The sequence below is a fragment of the Plectropomus leopardus genome, chromosome 2, assembly GCF_008729295.1.
Source record: "Plectropomus leopardus isolate mb chromosome 2, YSFRI_Pleo_2.0, whole genome shotgun sequence".
NCBI classification, from domain to species: domain Eukaryota; kingdom Metazoa; phylum Chordata; class Actinopteri; order Perciformes; family Serranidae; genus Plectropomus; species Plectropomus leopardus.
In genome coordinates this window covers 31,269,260-31,290,953 of record NC_056464.1, presented here as the reverse complement: position 1 = coordinate 31,290,953, position 21,694 = coordinate 31,269,260, and the positions used below count along the sequence as shown (strand labels likewise).

Below are 21,694 nucleotides of genomic sequence, written 5' to 3'. Positions count from 1 at the left end.
GCGTTGTATCGTCCAAATAAAAGCATGCAAGGTCAGAGAGAAAACAGCATCCAGTATTTTCATATCTTTGGCAGCCACAATAGCCTATAATTACTCTTGTGACATTTCCATGCATGTATCCAAATACATCCATAATCCTATAATGGTGATGATCTACTGCAGGGGGCCGGTTGCACTCATTAGGATGCCTAGCCGAGTCACCGTCACCTTGAAAGCATGTTTAGGGACTGCTGGTGCCGGTGGCCTAACACCGAGCATGATGAGGCATTTTCTATGGTTACATAAAGTGATTAGCATCTTTGGTGCCTGTGGTGTTGCAAAGCAGAGGCGAGTCCCCACGCTCACCTCTCACGGAAATTTGAACCACCGCAGCAGAGCTGATGCAGCGAAGGGGACGAAATACAGGGCAGATTTAAATGGATTTCGAGTGCATGGATGTTACTGTGAGGAATGGACCCATATGACATAATCCGTGTTTAATCCTAACTTTATCAGGGTTCTGCTGTCTGAGCTTTTTCCACCTACTTCCTAACAACACGCTAAACCTTTACACAATGAGCTAGTCACCCATTTTATTCAATACAACACTCAACAATGCTTCCTTTTCTATCATTCTTAGCAGCAGTCGTATGCTGCTCTGATTCACCACAGCTCTAAACTTTATAAAAATGACCTGTTTCCATTTCACACTTTTTCCTCCTTGCTCTAATTTTCACTCATCTAAATGTGTCTCATCTCTTTTTCCTGCACTCTGTAGTAAGAACGTGACCTGGCTAGCAGGGCCCAGCGAGCGCTCCAGGGGCTGAGCTTAAATCCCACTGCATGTGCTACAGCGATAAAGCTGCTAAACCACACCAGAGAACTGCCCTGGATTCTTTCTATTCCTCTCCCTGACTCCCACTGTCAGCCGTCAACTTGGGAGAGGAAATTAGATAAAGACACACAAAGGATGTGAGAGGGGGGACTCAAGGGTGAAGGTGAAGAAGAAGGGTGAAGAAAAAGAAGGTGAAGAAGAAGAAAAGGCAGAAGGAGACCAAGAGGAATAACAAGAGGAGCGTGAAGAAGAACAGGAAGGTAAAGAAGAATAAGAAAAAGAACAAGAAGAAGAGGGACTTGAAAAAAAGATGAACATGAGGAAGAAGGTGAAGAGGAATGAGAAACAGAACAAGAAGAAGAGAGTGAAGAACAAGAACAAGAAAAAGGGGGTGAAGAGGGTGAGGAAAAAGGTGAAGCACGCACAGAGACTGAAGAAGACAAATAAAGAAAAGAACAAAAAGACAAATGTCAGGAAAAAGATGAGGATGATGATGAAGAAAAAGACCAAGGGTGTGAAGAAGACAAAGGAAAGAAGGGTGGAGAAAAGGTGAAGAAGGCAAAGAAGCAGAAGAAGATGAAGTACATGAAGATGAAGAAGGTGAGGAAGAAGAGGCTGAAGAAAAAGAAGGTGAAGAAGAAAAAGAGCAACAACAAGAAAAGTGTGAAGTAGATGAAGAAAGGAGAAAGGTAAAGAAGAACAAGAAGAAAAAAGAAAAAGAAGAAGAGCATGAAGATAAACAAAGAATACAAAGGAGAACAAGAGGAGCGTGAAAAGAACGAAGAGGAAGGTAAGGAAGAAGAGAGTGTAGGAAAGGTGAAGAAGGCAAAGAAAGACAAGACAAAGAAGAGAAAGGCAAAGAAGAAGAAAAAGAAGACGAGCGTGAAGAAGATGAAGAAAAACAGAACCAACACAAAGAGATTGAAGAAGGGAAAGTTGAAGAAGAAGTTGAAGTTGAAGTTGGCAAAGAATATGAAAAAGAGCAGCAAGAAGGGTGTGAAGAGGAGAAAGGCGAGGAAGAAGAACAGAAGAAAAAGAAGGTAAGGAAGGAAAAGAAGGAGAAGAAGAAAAAGAGCGACACCAAGAAGAGCACGAAGAAGAAGACGGGGAGGAACAACAAGTAGAACACAAATAAGAACTGTCAGATGCAGCATTCCCGTCAGAAAAAGAAAGTATCGTCTGATCTAAACGATTTGTTGCTTCTCTACTTGTTGTTCTCTTCACAAGACGCTGCACAGTTTATAGCAGTCGGGGGTGAGGGAGCGTTTATTGTGTAACCGAGTCGACACCTGATGAGCTTTCAAATTCTCTTCTCAGTGAGAGAAGGCTTTCAGAAGTTTTTCACAGTCAGCAGAAGCAGCCTCTGGCAAAGTCATGGGCACTTTGAGAAATCCTTAAAGAAAAAGACGAGTATCGGCAGAGAGTGCTGATGAAAGCTGTTTGATCGACCTGCTGAGTGCAAAACATCACATTCCAACACAAAGCGGAAAGCCAAGATGTCAGCATTAAAAGTTTCCCCCGTGAAAGATTTTTTGCACCACAGTTGAATGTTAAAATGCACATATTTTGTGTGCATCCTAATTAAATAGTGAAATGCATCATGGGAGAATGACCAGCAGCTGAAGCAGGACACCAATCAGCTTATTGCCTGCTGCAACTAAAATGTAATGTGACAGCAACTTCTATCTGACCTTTTCAAAGTCAGAGGGTGGAGGCCTAAAGGTCAAACCAGCATGCAGCCATTGATTGGCTCACGTTGTCATGGTAACAGCACATGCTCATCTTTGGTTATCTTACCCGTTAGCCAGGTTGTCGTCGTCGTCATCCGGCAGGCTCTTTCCTTGAAGGTCGCTGTCACTCAGGTAACCGGACTTGAGGTCGGGATCGTCCAGCCCTTCGATGAGCTCGATGCGAGACGTGCTGCTGAGGCGGCTGGAGCAGCGAGCCGGCATCGTGTGGGCCGTGTACTGGGAGCTGCTCTTACTCCCCTGGTACCCTCCGCCTGTGGAGGACGGGGCATCGCCAGCTTGAAGACGAGGGCTGGACTGGCCGTGGCGCCAGGAGAGAGGCGATGAGCGGTTTGACAGGCTGGATATGCTGCGAGCGTTGGTCTCATCACTGTCGTAGCCCACGTTGCTGCTGTCAATGCAGCTAGAGAGACACACAGGGGCGGAGGGTCAGCGTGGGTTATATATTCATATGCATGAGGCATTTAGCTGACAGTGTCGTCCAGAACGACACACAAAATCAGCACATGAACAAAAGTATGAGACCAGAGCACCCAGTGAAACAGACAGTGGCACTGAGCTGCTGTTGACCAGCAGTTTGGGTCGTATCGTCTTCAGGGACTAAAGCCAGAAATGTGGCCCCTCAGAATCCAAAGACAAAGAGAAATATGACCAAATATCTTTGTGTTAACATAGAAAACAGTATCTCTCTCAGGCTCTCAAAACATTCATATACACCGAGGACTTTGCTTTGCATGACCACACCCAAAACAAAGTTTCTACAGCTTCAGACAACTTAGACTCTAAGACTTTTTTAAAAGTTTCAGCATATAGTCCCGATGCCATTAAAGTCCACCTTCACAAGTATCTAATCCTGAGCAAATTGATTTGATACCTTATGAAACGTAGGAAAAAGGGTATAACCAATAATAAAGTGAACTTGGCAGCCCTAAATTTAATGTTAATTTAACAGTAACCAAATTGGAGAAAAAACACACATAAACAGACATCAATGACAGTGGTTTGGGAAGGTTTTGCCCAAATGTTAATTGATAAAACTAGGGCTGCATGATTATGGGCAAAATGTTAAATCATGATTGTTTTAATCAATATTGAAAAAAAAACTAATATTAAAAAGAAAAATTACCAATTGTTTGGAGATTTAACAATGCTGCGCCATGCCCTAGGCCTTTCTTTTAGATAAATGAATCCAATCCGACTATCCATCCACAGGAACTCTGCAAAACATGCTGTTGTAACTGCAGTTTACCTCTTTTCACTATTCTGAATAGAGCATATAAAAGTTTTCCAATTCACCTATGGGAAGTGGGTCAGGTTTGGAAATGTCCTCCAAATGGCTGTGAGCATCTTCTGTGTCTGCCGATTACATAACTACATGTACCAGCTCACCCAAATAAATATTGCAATGGCTACGACCATGGGAGTATTTTTATCCATTGTTGATGGATAATTCATCAGTTAGTGGTTCCACTCCAGAGCAGAAACTCACTGAGTGAGAATTTTTACTTTTGTCAATGAGTGCTTCTCTAAAGAAACTCCAGGAAAACTTGTGGTCTATAGAAATACTTCACTGAGCACTTGTTTAAAAGATATCTGAATGATTTAAGACAACTCACAAAAATGTTTTCTGAAGCAGCCACTGACAAGATCGGACCAATGCCAAGTACACAAGTACAAGATTTTCAGAGACAAGATAATGGATGGGGTTGAATGAGAATTTATAGTTAGTCAAAATGTATGTTTTCATTTGAGGAATGTTTGTTTAGTCCGTCATTGATATCTAATTTATATAATTTATCACTCGGGATGAAATGTTTTTAAATCCATTTGACAGCAGCCTGAGGAAACTGTTGAATCACATACAGTCTCCATGCGTATAGTATAATAGTTGATCAAACTTCTCCAGAAAACAATTAAAACAAACAATTTTTTTCATAGAGTCTATGTAGGCATATACAATATGTTTTAATATCTATATTAATGTATGACATGTAACATTTGGTTATAGTGACCAAGGTATTTTACAGTTGAAGGATGGTGACCTCACGTCTTTGACATTTGTTTATTGCAATTTCTTGTGAAAGATTTCCCTTTCAGTTATCACGTATGACCCACCAAAGCTGTGTGGCGGTGTATTTTTCTGCAGAAACTCTGCCCTCTGACTGTATTTTCTTATTTTCTGTGTTCCGGTACGTTTATAGGTGTGTATGTGTGTGTGTGTGTGTGTGTGTGTCCACAGTGCTCAGGGCTTTAAAAAAGGAACTGACCAAGTGCCAGACCATAAGCAGGCATCCAAGAGACACAAAGCCGAAAAAACACAAATAGAGCGCGGCATAATAGAGTGACTTTGGGGGTTTGGGGGAAACTTGTGTTTGTATTGCAGTTTTGCGAAATATGGCTTTTTTAATTTGCCTGAAATCCCACCTCATGCGAACATATAAACTTTTTTGTGATAAACCCGTTTTTCAAAATTCTCTCATCCTTGACTTTCACTGGCGAGTGTGTTTACAAACCATAACTGACAGTTTTGAATAGTATACCTAAATCATAAAGAAAATATAAAATATTTAAGGACTGACGCTTTTGTTGTAAGAAAATATGCTCTCTTATAAAGTTGTTGTTGTGAATGTGTCAGTAACCAAACGATTAAAAAATCTTACTTTCCATGTCTGGACATTTTTAGGACTTTTGAAAGATTAATTTAAGTCAATTTAATATCATTTAAGCCTTTTTCAAGATGAATTAATTCAATACCTTTTAAGACTTGTTAAGGATCCAAAGGGGCAATGTTATAATTGTTTTATCAGCAGTATTTTTTGGCAGGACACATGTCACAAGGGTTAATGAAAGCAGCTTAGACTCACCTGTACAACAATGAGCTCTAAGAGGTCAAAGGAGCTTTATAGAGCTGCAGATTCGGGTTGTAATCTCTTTTAAGATTTCTGTGATTGACGTTCCCAAATTAAGAAAATGTATCCCCTCTTCAAATAACAATACTTCGAGTTTAAAGCGATATGAGCAGAATGGTGTCCCTGCTTTTATTCATGCAACACAGGATATTCCATCCCCACTTTAATGTCCGAATAAAAATGAAAAGGCCTGTCCTTCATCAGTGTCTTGTTATGTTGTGGTTGTTGCAACAAATTTATGCTCAGGCTTTTTGCCTTTGAAAGCCAAAAAGAGAGATTCCTCGAGTGAGGTCATGAGCATGAAACAGAGACGGGTGATTTAAGAAGGATGGAAGCCAGATGTGCACCAGGTGGCAACTCTCCAGGCGGCCACAGCACAACTGTTTACACATGATTGTGTTACGTATCGATACAACGAGCTTTCTGTTGCTCATTCACATGAGAATTGCTTTTGAGTTTTAACCAGAGACAGTGTGGCTCAGGGTTTTATGATTTCATAACATACACTTTGGTTTTTGTGTGACATTAGCTGGTGGTGTAGGAGCAGCGGCGATCCTGGATTCGGATCCTGGATGGTAAACAACAGCTGTTTAAATTCCAACAGCTGTTTAAATTCCAAATTTGATCTGAAAATTTAATAATATGTTAACTCTTTTCAGTTTAAAGTATGCTTGATATGAAGTCCCCCACTTAAAGGGTTTTGGGGCAGCGATGGTGCACTGTATTGTGCCTTTATGGTTTAAAGGAGTTTATACTTGACATTGAAATTGTGCGTTTTCCACTGCCTGTTCAAAGCAGGTATACTGTGCACTTATGCAGCCTTGCAGTTCTGTATAAAAAAGTACGTCCATGAAATGGGCGGACAGAGTTGCTTTGCTTTTGGGCCAGCAATGGAGGTAGAAACAGAACTGAATCAAGCTCTGTGCAAAGGACACAGCTGACAACAATCATGAGCCGGATGGGTGTGACGTTTTTATGACGTATTATGTGTGTTATGCTTTTATTATTGTCTAGAAAGTGCTGCTGACAAATATGTTACATGTCCCACTAGAGACTGACTCTGTAGTGTTAAATGTCATGCTGTCACGCCTCTTTTGATTCTGTGATGCCGTCGAGAATCACACACTTGAGTGGCACGATGCCAAAAAAACGGACTTAGAAGCGGCCCTAAAGTGTGATCTCGATATTAAAAGTGCTAAAATAGCTGTCTGGAGCCCCTTTTTTCCTGTTCTTTGGAGTGCCCCAAAATTTGCCAAGTTAGCCTCTCCTGGTGGTGCACCTGTGTGTTAGGAGGCCCTATTATGAAAAAATCCAAAATTCAGATAAAGTGCACTTACCTATGGCTAAGCTGGGAGCCGCGCAGACTGGACATTGTATCCTCCAAATTCTGGCGAAGGTCAAGGACGTTCTGCACCGTCCGCTTCCTCTGAGACTCAGGGTCTGTGGGTCAGTCATGCAGAACGAAAGGTTATAAAACATTTAGTGTCAAAATAAAACACAAGACACAAGCTGCAGTTTTGTTATGGGCATGCACACACACACACACACACACACACACACACACACACACACACACACGTCTGCCTCCACATGCACATGTTCTCGCCTGCATTATTTGTGTCTGGACGGATGTGACAGGTGTCTTCCTTGTAAGCACGCAGCCAACGTATGTTCACATCATTAAGCAGATAAATTTCACTCCATGGGCTCCCTCACCATGGTAACCTCCACTCTACCCCCCTCTCTGCACTGACATGGTACATCCTCAAAATAAAACACTGAAGGGTTGCCTGTAGCTTTGATTGCCCACCAGGGGGACGTATCTGACATTCATGCCCCACCAGGATCTATTTCAAGGAGTTTTTCTCTTCAGAGCTTCTGTTTTTGTTTTATTGAGCCTTAACTCAGAGTCACTGAGTCGAAGCTTTAAGGCTAACAATAAGCTGAACTGCAGCCAGGTGGATTTTCACTGTAGGTCAGCTTATTTGGACAAAGCTGCGTGCAATGTAAAGTGTGCAGTCAGTGGGTCATGACCGTGTCAAATCAATATTACAGTACAATTACCACCGTTGTTGTGTTAGCTGTAACAAATCAGAGAAACCACCCTGTTTCAAAAACAAAAAGAGACGGGGTTTTCCACTGCAGCGTGAGGAGGCTAAAGCCCCACGGAGACGAAAGAAATTAACATTCAATGCATTTACTGGAAGAGCTGGAGGATGTCAGGGGAGCACACGTCAGATAATGTGCTGCTCTCATAAAGCGGATGTTGAACTAATTCAGCAGGGTGCACGGAGGGCATCAATATCACACACAAACATTTACATACAGTTCACACATTCAAAATACATTCATCCTCTCTGCAAACCAGAACTGGAGATAGAGGCGCCGATATCTACAACTAAACTTGCTTATTATCAAGGTTAATATTATGGTTATCTAAAACTAAACTAAAAACTCATCTTTAGCCCAGAACTTAAGAATTGGTTTTTGAGTGGGAAACTGGATTATGTGACAAGGGTGAGTGGAAACACTTATGGGGGAACTTCATAACCAGTAGCTTGTAGCTGATAGAAAATCATTGTGGGTGCACCAATTTTTGTTGTCTTTCCCTTTTCTTCTGTATTAAGTTTTATTTTCTGTTATCTTCTTTTCAGCTTTTTAGTAATCTAGTTTTATTTTGAATGTATTTACCTGAGTGGTTCTTTCATAGCTAGACTATCTGTATTTTCTTCACTCATTTACTGTATTTGACATGGCTATTATACATGGAAACTGAAAACTCAAATAATATATAAATCATTTAAAAAAAAACAAAGAGTACAAAACATTTTTGTTCACTAAAAAAATGAAAAAATAAATAAAAAATCAGACACCAAAACTAACTGAAACTACATGGTGTACTTTAAAAACTTATTAACAAAACATACAGGAAATGCCTTTAGTTTTGTCTTTGTCAAAAATTCACAAAATGTTGCATTTCTATTGTAATACTGCTTCTGAAGTTCCTATTATTTCCCCTGACAAATAACCCCCATAGAAGAAAGAAAACAACTAAAACTTAACATTTTTAAACAACTAAACTAAAATGAGCAAATCCACACTAAAACCTAAAAGAAACTAAAAAGAATTGAGAAAAAATTAAACATGAAATAAAAACACATAATAACAAAATTATAACACAATAACTCTGTTTAGTGAACGTTTGATACATTAGTATCATACTCTAAAATACATCAAATTTATGGCCTCAATGGAAAAACCAATAAATAGTCTTCTGGAAACATTTGTAACACAGCATAACCCAATATAAGTGTATAAATATTGACAAACACTGTAATTTATGATTTATGAGTCTGTGAGAGCAGAACCAAATAAGATATTGAGTTACCGTAATATTATGTTGCTGGAAACTTGTCTGGGCTGAGACATCATATTTTTAAGGGGAGATTCTATAATGTAATTTGACTCATACAGCTGCAGGCTTTTCTCAGTTTTTTTTTGACCTATTAAAAAGATGGAAGTCAATGGCTGCATTCTCATTAAATATTCACCATATAATACGCACTTATTAGTTGACTTTATAGTGAGCATTAGAGTAAGAATTTTGGACACAAAATGACAGTGATTCAAATGCAGTTATTTTGTCCTCTATAAATTGTGATGTACTGCATTATGGGATTGTTAGCAGAAATTCGACTCAAATAAATTGTGGAGATTGAATATGGGGGAATATTGGAGCGGGGCTTGGGGTTAGTTCAATCAGTGGGGACTTGGTCTATGCGGAGACTTGAACCAGCACGTTAGTACGTTTGTGAATTGATAGCAGGAGAGATGCCAGTTCACTTCCTGGGCAGAACACCAAACCCCCAACAGCTCCGGGCGCCACCCTGTGAGGCAGCCCCCTCGCTCTGACATCTGTCCATGCATAATGCATGTGTATAGATCCTGTTTGTGTAAGTGTGTATTTGGGCCTGTGTGTGCCAAAATATATTACAACAAACAAAATGTTACATTTTCCCCTTGCAGGATAAATAAAGTAAACTTGGTGAACTATTAAGTGTAGTTAAGCTGATCAACTCGGTGAGTCTCTTTTAGGACTGATTTTAAGATTCTACTCATTACTTTTAAAGCCCTTCATGGCCTTGCCCCTGAATATATATCTGAACTGCTGCCCTGAAACCAACCAGCCCGCAACCTGAGATCCTCAGGCAGAAACCTGTTGACTGCTCCCCCCTCTCGCTTAAAGACTAAAGGCCACCGAGCATTTGCAGTTAGGGCTCCTCGGCTTTGGGGAGACGTCACTGTTTTCTTTTAAATAACTTAAAAAAAATGCATTTTTATCAAAAGGCATTCCTATAATCTCTTTTTTAAAAGTTAATTTATTAATATATGGCACCTGAAATCTTACTTAAGTCTTGCACTGTTTTGATTTTGTCCCCAAACACTGATTTTTAATTTTTCTTCTGTGTTGTATTTTTATTTTCTTCTTTTCTAACAATTTGTTTGTGTTGTTGTTATATTTTTTCTTTTGTGTTTTGTTTTCAAAAAAATCCTGCTTGTGTTTTGGGATTTTTTGATCATTATTATTGCAAATTGTTCACAATTCTTATAAGTATCTTGTAGTTTATAGAGTGAGCTGTAAGCAAATGTTAATTTGTTAATTTACAGCCAATCTCCAACAGTAAAATACTGTATTCATGTGAAACGGTTTGGTACTGCAGTTAGCAATGCATTGTGGGTTGATCCACTTGAAGCAACAGGAAGGAGGCCCTTCACAGTATGCTGCTGTTTTAAATTACAGGACAGTAGTTTGGAAACAGGATGTTGCATGGAGAATTTGGAGCTCGGTCAGAAGTTTGATTTTAAGTTAGTCCTGTAATTCTAACATTAGTCGAGTGCTTTTTGTTTCTCAGTCAATTTTCTTTTTAGAAAAGTAGACCAAAATAATTTGCCATCAGTTCCCGACTTCACAAACTGTCATTTGGGCAGCAGCTTTTCCCAAAGAGGACGCACAATTCGGAGGAAATGTGCAACACATCATTCATTTCTTTTTCTTTTTTGCTCGTATCTTGTTCATATTGCTGAAAATGTTAGATATCAAACTGATGCTCATCAGTTTACTTCTAATGTGTCACATTCTGATGTGTTATCACTGTGGAGGAGATTTGAATAGCTCAAACAATTAGCCTTTTTAGGGGTATTTTTTTATTTTGGTAACATTGTTATAATGGTCTGCGCCTGAGGAACGACATTCTCGTTAACACGTTAAGCAAACATATATAGGCCAGCATCGGTAGAAGGAGGCAGCAGTCAAATAGAGCGTTAGCCTACTGGAATATTTTCCACATTTAGCCCTGTGGTTAACACAGAAACATGCTGAATGTAATTTTTACTGTAATAGATTGCTAAAATATTAAACAGTATGGATTCTGTAAAATAACAGTATACTGTTGGCATCTGTGCCGCCAGTATTTTATTATATGTTGTATAAATAGACAAATATACCATATTTCTGTTTTACATAACAGGTTGTAAAGTCATTTCACAGTATGAACACTGTAAAATTATGGTATATTGCTGGTGAGTGCGCTGCTAGCTCTTTCCTGTTATTTTAGGATTAAATTATTTACAGTGACTAGAGACCACCCTGGGAAACCCCGTCTCCTTGAAATTATGTTAATATAGTACCAATAAGCTTTCAGCCATGTTTGTTGTTATTGCCGTGTGTATTGATCCAAAATCCTTACATCAACAAGTCAGAATATTGCCATTGTCACGATATGAATTTTTGTTTGGATGGGTCAATAAACACTGGACTTTGACCATAAACTGTGACTTTGATCTGGTAAGTTATAAGTGCTTAACGTCATGTCATTACATCACCTCATGCCACACCATGATTTTCCTAAACCTAGCCTAATTGGTAGGAGTGCTAATTTAGGAAACACTTCTGTGGGTTGTATTAGAGGGCAGGAACAAACAACATATGTGGTTGTATGGGTTGGAAGACTTGCTTGAGACCTTAAAAACATTTTTGGTAATGAGGGCGAGTCTACACCACTCTCTCCCAGGAAGCTTCCTGTGATCCCAAAGAGGTATTTAGTTTAGTTGAGTTAATTTCACATTATAAGAACGGAAACATAAAATAACATCTTCTTATTTCAAGGCTAACACCATGAAGGCCAACACTTATTTCCACTGTGGTCCTTGAAAGTCCTTGAGTCTAGGAATAAATCTTTTAGTCACATCACATCCACAAACCCCACAAACCGCTTTCTAATTCTGGGATACTGCTAATTTATTTATGATGACTTCCTGGGAAAATAGTCAAACCTGAACCCTGGACGCGGAGCACACGTGAGTCACAGCTGTTTTGAGTATAAACTGTATGCATTATGCACTGTGTTCGTGTGCAGTGACTGACAGTCCTCTGGCACGCTGCACTGCAGTGATGCCTTCAACACAGAGGAGGAAAACTCGGACAGAATACTGAAGCAGATGTGAAACGGGAAAGACATGAATGAGGCAGATTACAGTACGACAAAATTAATTCAAAAATACTGTTAGAGGACCTCATTTATTAACCCTACAAACACTACTGAATAAACATTTAAAGGTCCTACACATTGCCCCAATTAATTGAGACATTAGTATGATTTCCATTCAAATTTCCATAAACAAACATGACTGTCAGTGAGAGGAGCGACAGTGTTTCTTGGCCTCTACGGTACTTTTTAAAGCCTGTTTCATTGAATCAGTTTTCACAGTGAATCTGAGTATTTGACAGAAAAAAAGCGAGGTTGTTCTATGGCACACAACCAGAAGAGGATGCTTTTCTTCTACTTCAAATGGACCAAGAGCTTTTCAGAGTTTCTCACAACGGCAGCTGATACAGTGAGTGAATACTGATGGGAAGATAACTTGTGCTCTTCAATAAAAAGAAACACACTCGGTGTTCAAAGAGAAGGAGAAGTGGGCGATCTATTTTTGAGGGCCACAAATTGTAAATAGCGAAGGGCTTCCATTCAGAGGTTAGACTCTCCTTTCAAAATGAAATCTTGATTCCTGGGTCACAAATCCACTCTGCATTTTTCTCTACAAGCTGAAAAACTCAGTCATGTCGCAGCTTTGGCAGACATTTTTGTCAAATACAAACCCTAAACAAAGATAGGCAACTTTGACATTTCATCTTACCCCCAATTCACCCTTTGTACCAACATATTCTCACTCCTAAAGCATCAAACATACAGCTGCTTGGTCAGTGGCTGTACACATCAAAACTGATGCTCTAAGTGCGCCTCCAGCGTCCTTTCTTGACATTCAGGTACAGCAGTTAATTTATTCCGGTTACATTAATTGTGTCTTTTCAAAATAAACCTCCATGTTCACAGGAAATGTACAGTTTCTGCTCATTAAAAAAAGCCTTGTTTTTAGTTCACTTCCTTAGGTTTAGGTAACAAGAGTACATAGTCAGGTTTAGAAAAAATTAGCATGGTTTGGCTTAGAATAAGTACATTTGTTTACCAACGTACTGTAATCTCACTTGACATATATTACTACTGCAGTATGCTACAGTGCTAACACACTACATCGTTATTAAAACTCAACTGACTTTTGGTGTCACACAGTAAACCAAGGATACTCAAATTGCTTTGCCTGGGGGCCACTTTTGTTAAACGACAGGTGGCCAGGGGTCACAAAAGCCCTGCACAGGCCAGGTGTATGCACAGCATTTCTTGGATTTGAGGATATTCGAGATACTTTTTTGAAAAACAGGCACTATTTTGATGCTTTTTATGCACCCTGGCACCGTATTTACACTAAAAGTGAAAAATAAAATTCCCATTGTGCATTTACTTATTTGCATTATGAATTAGGACGTGGTTTGGCGGCCACCTGATACAGATTTGGCCTGCAGGCAGCTTGTTAAGCATCACTGCGGTATAAAATCAGCGTCTCCTGGTTGAAGGAGTTTGTTTGACTCATCCACATCTCCCCTCAGCTGCCCAATCACACATTCTGGCTCTATATAATACAGCAGTTGCTGGGAGCTTAAAAAATGCCAATGCCCTGTGTGTTTCATTAGTATCTGACATCGATGGCCACTGACCAAATGTTAGAATAAGGAATTGGGAGCTAGACCGGATTGTTTTTTTTTTTAATGTTTAAAACTTGTGAAAGAGGGAGAAGCACTTTTTTTAAAGGGAGGCTGCCTTCCATTTTATTCAAATAGTTCATCATCAGACCTGAGTGTGTTTATGTTTACCTTCACCTGTACTGTACCTTTAAAAGTCAACATTTCGTGACCCTTGCGTGCCAGTACTGTTCAATCTGTGACCATTGCTTCACCCATACACCTACTTCACTGATCCACTATGATTCTTCATAGCTGTAGGCCATCGCTACGTTTGAGATCTTGCATGACAGATCACATATAATTACAATGAAATGAGGTTTACTCATCCCCTTTTTCCAGGAGTCCTGCTGTCTGCGCTACTCTAATCTACTGCTTTCATCGTGGACATGGTATATCTATCGTCCTAATGACCTGGAATCTGTCTGTCATGGTACATTCATCATTTTGAAGATATTTCAAGCAATTGATTTGAAGTAAATTGCTGTGCGTGAAGAGGAAAAAGACAGAAGTTGCAAGTATATTGTAAGGTTATAAGACTACAAAATAAAAGCATCAAAATTATGTTTGATCTGGATGGACACTTTATCTTGTTTTATTATCTGCAGTCTTGTCTTGTGACGAGGCAGAAGTAAAAGTATTCAGCCACGGTGCACAAACTTACATGGGTTTAAACAGTAAACAAAGACTCCTTCTATGGACAGAAATAAAAGCTGCTTTCACCAAGTTTATAATGAGATATGCTGCAGAAGCAGAGCACAGTATTAAGCATTAAGTTGGCTATGAATGTATAGTAGACTATGAATAAAAAGACCTATTTACAGTAACAAGTGTGTCCACTGTTACAGGCATACTGAAGGCACGAGGAGAAAAGTTCCAGTCTATGCAGAAATGAGAGTCCAGATAACGAATGCAAAACATTACTGTAAATAAAAGACATTTTTCTTCATCTTGTTGATCAGTTTAAATCAATAATCTGTGTTTTGATAGCTCCCCGCCTCTCCATCTCCATATTTTGTTTCTACTTTAGCAGCTCTTGTTCCTTTCGAGGGCACAAGAGCACTTGACTCGTGTCAAAGGCCCGCGAGGGATTATCATCTTAAATGATGATAAATAATTCATCAAGATAATAAACGCCCTTTCTGAGGAATAATGACTTTGGATTGATTTGGAAACATCACGGAGGTTGAAGCGTTATATTGAGGAGAAAAGATGCTTCACCTCAAGGCGTTCTGCTGCAAATTTTATGCAATTAGGTTAATAAAGCAGACGTGGGTGTGGTGAGGGATTCTGCGGCGCATTTAGAAATTGTGATTATAGTTTCACACAGAAAAATCCAAATTATGCCACGCTGCTATCCGTTATATCCTTGTTATTCTTTACAGTCCGTGGTGTGACTGAGATGAGTGAAAGATGTCCATATAATGAAGCATGGATAACAGATTAAATCACCACAGATGTGTTCATTAAGAGGCAACAGAAAACATGCTCTCCTGGTGATATCGGAGCAATGGAGTGACAAATAGTCGAATACTGCGTAAAAATGCTCTTTGTTAACGGTTTGCTTGAACATTAACAAGATTGTAAGACTATGAATCAATGCAAAGTGTAAATTTATGAGAAACGTGCACTCTAATTTTCCTTCTTTCAAAGTGTTGGTGTAAGAGGTTCTTGTTCATTGTAGATGTCACGCCCCCAGTTTGGAGAAGCAGGCTGGAGTGTGACACGCAAGCTAAGCAATGCACTGCTGTGGACAAGGGTCAGTAACAAAACATATTTTTCACCTAAAAAAGTCCCACCTGAAACAATCAATATCAGTTTAAGTGTATGTTATATGAGGAATATTTTAATCGCTTCACTTTGCCATGGGGAACTGATGCCATTATATCGCTCTCCTCAAGGCCAGACTCCACTGAGAAAAACATTAATTTAACATCGTTGAACACAGGAACTGCTGGTCGACCGCTGCCTCCATCAGTTAGTTTGTTAATGTTATTGTTTGGCTTTGGGATTAGTTCAGATACACCAAAGTCGCACAATAACGCAAACAAACTAACTGATTGAAACAGTGGTAGACCAGCAGCTCCCATGTTCAGCGAGCTAAAATGACTATTTTTTGTTAGTGGAGTCTGGTGGCGTCAACAAGAGCAGAGAAGAGGAACTGAAACTAATAACGGCCTCCCCCTCTAAAAGGGCTGTCTGCAGACAGGTGAAGCGGTGACAATATTCTTAACATAGCATACACTTAAAATGTTTTTAATGTTTTATAGTGGGATTTTTCTAGGTTGCTAAAACATGTTTTGCTGCTGCCGCTTGCTTCTCCAAAGTGGGGGTAGGAAGACTGTCATCTACCGTACAATATGTAATACAATGACCTCATACAACCCTAATTCTCTCTCTTTAAATGAGAGAAACTATCAAGGGTCATCACAAACCAAAACACTGACATTAAAAAATGTGACCCCTTTGTTTCATGGATTAAAGGGTTTTATGTTTAGTCTCAGAAAAACAGTTTATCTACCCAATATAATAGCCAACAGATACAAGGCTTAAATGGTAAAATAACTAAAATCTAAGATGTCAAATAACCTTAAGGAAAAACTAGATTTGAAGTGTAATGCATCCAAGTTTTATGTAAAACTGAATCAAAAAATCTCCAAAAACAATCACATGTTCTGCTGTCATGAGACTGATATACAGGTCATAATTAGATACACACACCTGCAATTAAACAGGGAGGCATGCATTACTAAACAAAGAAAAAAAGATGAATTCACCAGAATCATAACCAACATCATATGATCAGCACCCTTATTATTCACCGAGCCATTCCTATTGATAAACCTGACCTACACTTCTGGAGAGAAAGCCATTTTCTCATTTGCACCGCCATAGTAAACAGGGTGTAAACCATCTGTCAGAGCTCTACAGATGAATGGAGCGGGGAGGAAGCTAAATATGTGTCTGTGTGCCTAAAATGAATTCAATATGGCATGCCTTTTTTCCCCATCCCTCTTCTTATGTACGTGTACATGGAGCAGCGGATGGACCCTCGAGTGCATCGGCACATGTTGCAGCAAACGAGAGCTTTTTAAAGGAGATCAGTGTGCTGGTAATAATCCCCAACCCCTCAGGCTTTTTTCATGCAATCAGCTGGCAATGCTATGATAGGAAGCAGGAATATTTCACGTAATCAATGGCACCGAGCCTCAGACACCTGAGCAACATGCTGGAGGAGGAGGAGGAGGAGGAGGAGGAGGAGGAGGAGGAGGAGGAGGAGGAGGAGGAGGAACAATAGAGCATCACTGTAGCTGAAAGGTTAAAAGAAAACTGATGCAGCATTCAATGAAATCATAGGAAGAGCAGCATACCCTGCAAGCATAACAAGGATGTCTCTTTTTTTCTGAGTCGATGAGCTGCATAAAATCCACTGAGGGGGAATGTGGGTCTGCAGCAGCGAGCAGGTGCCGTGTGGTGACTGTATCTAAGGGGGCGTGCTGCTGAGTAGTACTGAGATCGTACAAGCGAGGCGTTTGTAGCACATGGCCACCACACCTACTGTAGGGGCCCTGGGGTGGTAGCGGCGTCGAGCTTGCTCTACTGTACTCACCTAACATCTGACTGAAGAGCAGCTGCTCCAGGTCGCCCAGCACTGTCACCACCAGCTCTGGGTCCACCTTCAGGAAGGGCTTGTCTGCCCCTTCCTCCCCCTGCCCTTTGGAGCCGGACTCCCCTCCGGCTCCGGCGCCCTGCTTCTTAGCCTTGGCCTTGCTGGAGAGGATCTCGTCGTCTGACTTGCCATCCTCAGGCGCCTTGCTCAGGGGCTTCACCTCAGCGAAAGGAGCACGAGGTATGCGGCTCTGCTTGCCCAGAGCAGATGGAGCAGCCAGAGGGCTGAAGGGCTTGGGTTTGCCCTGGAACAGCGAGTGTTCAGATTTGGAAAGGTTTCGGGAAAGCGGGGCACCCCCTCCGGCACTGCTGCCACCTCCTGCTGTCTTTGGCTTGCCTGTCTTGGTCTGCCCAGCTCCGGGCTTGGCCATGTCATCGCACCACTTGGGCTCATAAAGGTGCAACTTCTTCTCAGCGTCAGTGAGCACAGCCAGGTTTGTCATAGATCTCTGCTTACGGAGATTGGAGGGCACAGGCAGCCTGCCCTCAGAGCTCCCCGCCCGGTACACCTTCAGCTCCCCTCTCTGTGTGCTCTGGGGCACTCCAGACTTGGCTCTCTTAGCTGCCATACCAACTCCTTTGCCATCTGCTTGGCCGTATGCCTTTGTGCTATCCGTCCTTTCCATCTTCAAATCTCCTTCTCTGCCTTTCACACTATTTCCAAGCATGCCTCCTGCATGAGACCATATAGAAAAGCATCAGCAAAGGGAGAAAACGGCTTCCGTATCAGTCCCTTTTTCTTGTGCAAAACACATCAAAAATGCTTCCTCTAAGGCAGTCCTGCAGCCTCCTCTTCCTTCCCTCCGTCTCCTTCTCTCCCTCTTTCCTCCTGACAGGCTGCTGCAGTTGCAGCTGTTGCAGTGCTGCCCAGGCACTCCCTTTCTCTCCTTCCTTCCCTCCCGTCCTCCTTTCCTCCGATTTTTTTTCCACACTCCTCCCTTCAGTACACCCTCCTGCCGCTGAACCGCGCAGCAGCGGAATGACAGCGGCAGCAGACGCAAAAAAACGCTCCCTCCTCCCCCTTCTGCTGCCTCTCCCTCGCCTCCGACTCCCCTCCCATCCTTCCTCCTCCTACCTTTTTTCCCTTCATTTAAAAAGATGCTTTGCCGAGTCTTGGCTGAATACGTGAAATGGAAGAGAGTGATGGGAAACGATCATGTGTGGCTTTTAAACCCGGGCATCATTCTCCTCGTAACACATGTTTTCCCACCATCTCCTCTGATTCCTTTGTTCTTCCCCTCCCCCTCCCTCACCTCCAGTGTCCCTGCTCAATACACTCAACATGATGCATGATTTGTGGTGTTAGTGGACGTGTTATTAATTTGAATGAATGCACATTTACATATGTAATTACAGAGCATGGCATAAATTATCATCACTGTAAAAATCCCACACAATATAACAACTGGAGCATCCAGATTATCTCTTGATCCAGTCTGAGCTTCCTTACGATATCAATTCCAGATTACCATCTGCATAAATCATATGTTAAAAATCAGAGTGTCCTGCTTTAAATAGATTCTTGTCGTAAAAAATCAACAATGACAATATTAATTTAAAAGAAGAACTGGTAGCCTATTTTTCAACCTGGACCACATTTTCCCACTTTTTTTTTGCATGTGACTAATGGAAACAACATTTTTATTTAAAATATGTCCAGTGATTAGTGAAAGCTTCTCAGCCCTCATCCCTGAAACAGGCTGCAAAGTAACCACTGGGGGCATATGTGTAAAATTAGAGTTTATTTAAATGGGGTCTGGCATGGTTGGCAATGGGGATTTCCAAGCTATTTCTGGTTAGATAAAAAAAGATTTTAATCTTTATTAAAAAGATCATTATCTGCAGGAATAATTTGATAATAATAAGTTGAATAATGTTGTCAGACACTTGTAATAAAAATGTGATCCTGTCAGAAGCAAAAAAAAAAAGCACTTTTGGAGGATATACAATGACGATGCACAATTGCCCCTGGTGGTTGCCCTCACGCTCAGTAATGGACCAATTTAAAAAATATTGTTCCCATTTGTCACTTCAATGCAAAAACATGTGAGAATAGGGTCAAGTTACCCTTTAAAAACTAATATGCATCGTGGGATGTTAATGCAAACTGTTGAACTGACAAAAAATGATCGGGCAGTTTTTGTCCACAGCCTGACAAAAAACAACAGAGAAAACTTGGCTTGAAATCCAAAAAGTCTATCGGCCAAATGACTTCACTTCAGCAGACTGAGCGAGCGACAAGATGTGCCAGTGTAAGCAAGAAACACGCCCAAAACCACACTGTGGAACAAGTCAGTGTAAGACACGTACACACACACTCACACGATTATGTTAAATTGAAAATCCAGTCACATTGTTTTCACTCAGGGTTTTTTTTTTTTGCAAACATATGAGTGTAATCATCTTTTTAAGATATTCCACATAGCCGTCTCTGGAGGATTGAGGAGGCTCTGCAGGGCTCACATACAGCGCTGCTCCATGGAAACCAGCCTCTCTTATCGTCTGCATGTCATCTGCACCCGACCTCTGCACAAACAGCTGCCAATGAAACGTTTACCTTTTTCCATAAACTGCTGTGATGCAACCCTCATGTTGTTATTAGCTCATCAAACAACATTTCTTCTTTAACTAATCCGATGCTGGTGATTTCTGTTCTTATTAAGTGAACGAGTTGCTCTTTTCCATAACACAGCTCTGAATACAAGCATGCTACACGGTGCTGATCCTCTGGATATGATTGACCTGTTAGCCACAAAGCCCAGAGGACACCGCTCGAATTCTCACAATGGCTTTGCACCACACTTGGCTGCTTTTTTTATTTGGCTTTCAGGGCACCTGGGGCGGCTCACAGACCAGTGAGGTCTTTTGATCTGGCAATTAGTTTCTGGAAACAATGTCACGTCTTGTTCCTCCTCATCACGAGTTCCTGCTGACTCCAGACCACCGGCTGTGACTTCACTCCCATGATGCATTGAATAGCTTATTTCTTTTGGGGAGTGAGAATTTTTTAAAGAATCATGGGAAAGTATGACGTGCCAAATTTACTCCAAGCCTTAGATGTTTATCGTGGGACATAAATCAGAGAGAAACAAAATCAACACCTTTTATGAGGAGTTAAAGGAATATTTCACCCCCAAACAATATAATCTATACATAGTACTCACCTCCCTAGACACCTAAAAGGTTATAAAACGTCTAAAAAACTTCCTGAAAATCCCTGTGCAGCATTATCCAAGTGTTCTTGTGTAACTTTATGGGTTAATGGAAATCGGACACTAACCCCAACTATTTTTATTAAGCTATTCCTAAACAAAGCACCTCCCAAACTGGAATTCGTACACAACTTTTTCATATGTTTAATGACTTATATTTACTATATTTCCTTCAGACCTCAAACTCTGTTTGCACTGATAAGCCTTTATTTTTGCAAACTATTTAAAGTGTTTTTAGGTGAACTATTCATTTAAAGGGATAGTTAGCCCCCAAATCAAAAGTGCACATTTTAACTCTTACCTGCAGAGTTATTTATCAATCTAGATTGTTTTGTTGTTAGTTGCCAAGTGTTGGAGATATCGGCTGTAGAGATATCTGCCTTCTCTCCAATATAATGGAACTAGTTGGCGCTCGGCTTGAGGTGCTCAAAAGCACCAAAAAAATTGAAAGCTCAACAGCATTGCTTCTTTCCAGAAATCGTGACCCGGTTACTCAAAATAACCTTTGTTGTGAGCAGTTTCATGTAGGATCTATTTTCTATTTACTGAATTACACAAATCGTATCACCACAAAGAAGGAAGCGTGCATCTCCTGCTAGCTCATCTAGCATTGCTGAGCTAGCTAATGTTACAGTTTAGCCGAGGAGAATAACAGTAATGTTTACATCTTTTGCTTTCAGATGCATGAGCTCCTCATAAAGTTCGTCATAAAGAAAACAGTTCCTTCATGAAACTGCTCACAGTTTGTGGATGATTTTAATTAACTGGGTCATGATTTCTGGAAAGAAACTGAGTTTTTTATATGTATTTTTTCATGCTCTGAGCACAACATGCCGTGTGCCACCTTAAGCTATTATATTAGAGAGAAGGCAGATATCATTAGGGCCAATATCTCCAACACCCTGTATCCATAAGATGTATTTAAAGATAAATGACTTGACAGTTTCCTAAAAGTGTAACTTTTGGGTCTGGTGTCTGCCTGCAATATAGGTCATATAGCCCGCCCCCCATGCTATTGAATGGGATATAGATTAAAAACTCAAAATACACCCCAAATAATTGTTTTCCCAAAGATGGTTTCTGTCACTGAAGATATGTTTGTTCAAGTGTTTGTTTTTATGATGTTAGGTTTTAAGTTAGTTATTCAATTCTACAAAAAGTGGGTGATTTGGGGTGAACTGTCCCTTTAAGCTCATATTTAAATATCC

General features: G+C 40.6%; 1 protein-coding gene across 3 annotated transcripts in view; it reads right to left on the bottom strand.

The window, feature by feature from the left end:
* The window catches only part of nav1b (neuron navigator 1b), a 72,092-nt gene extending 53,968 nt beyond the window's left edge, over positions 1–18,124 (bottom strand). For all 3 annotated transcript variants that reach the window (XM_042508740.1, XM_042508747.1, XM_042508755.1), the window contains exons 1-3: positions 17,216–18,124; positions 6,809–6,911; positions 2,612–2,965 (exon numbers count right to left, since the gene is read on the bottom strand). In XM_042508740.1, coding sequence (XP_042364674.1) covers positions 2,612–2,965; positions 6,809–6,911; positions 17,216–17,942 — 1,184 coding nt within the window. In that variant the 5' untranslated portion in view covers positions 17,943–18,124. The remainder of the gene's footprint in view (positions 1–2,611; positions 2,966–6,808; positions 6,912–17,215) is intronic.
* Positions 18,125–21,694: the final 3,570 nt, after the last annotated feature.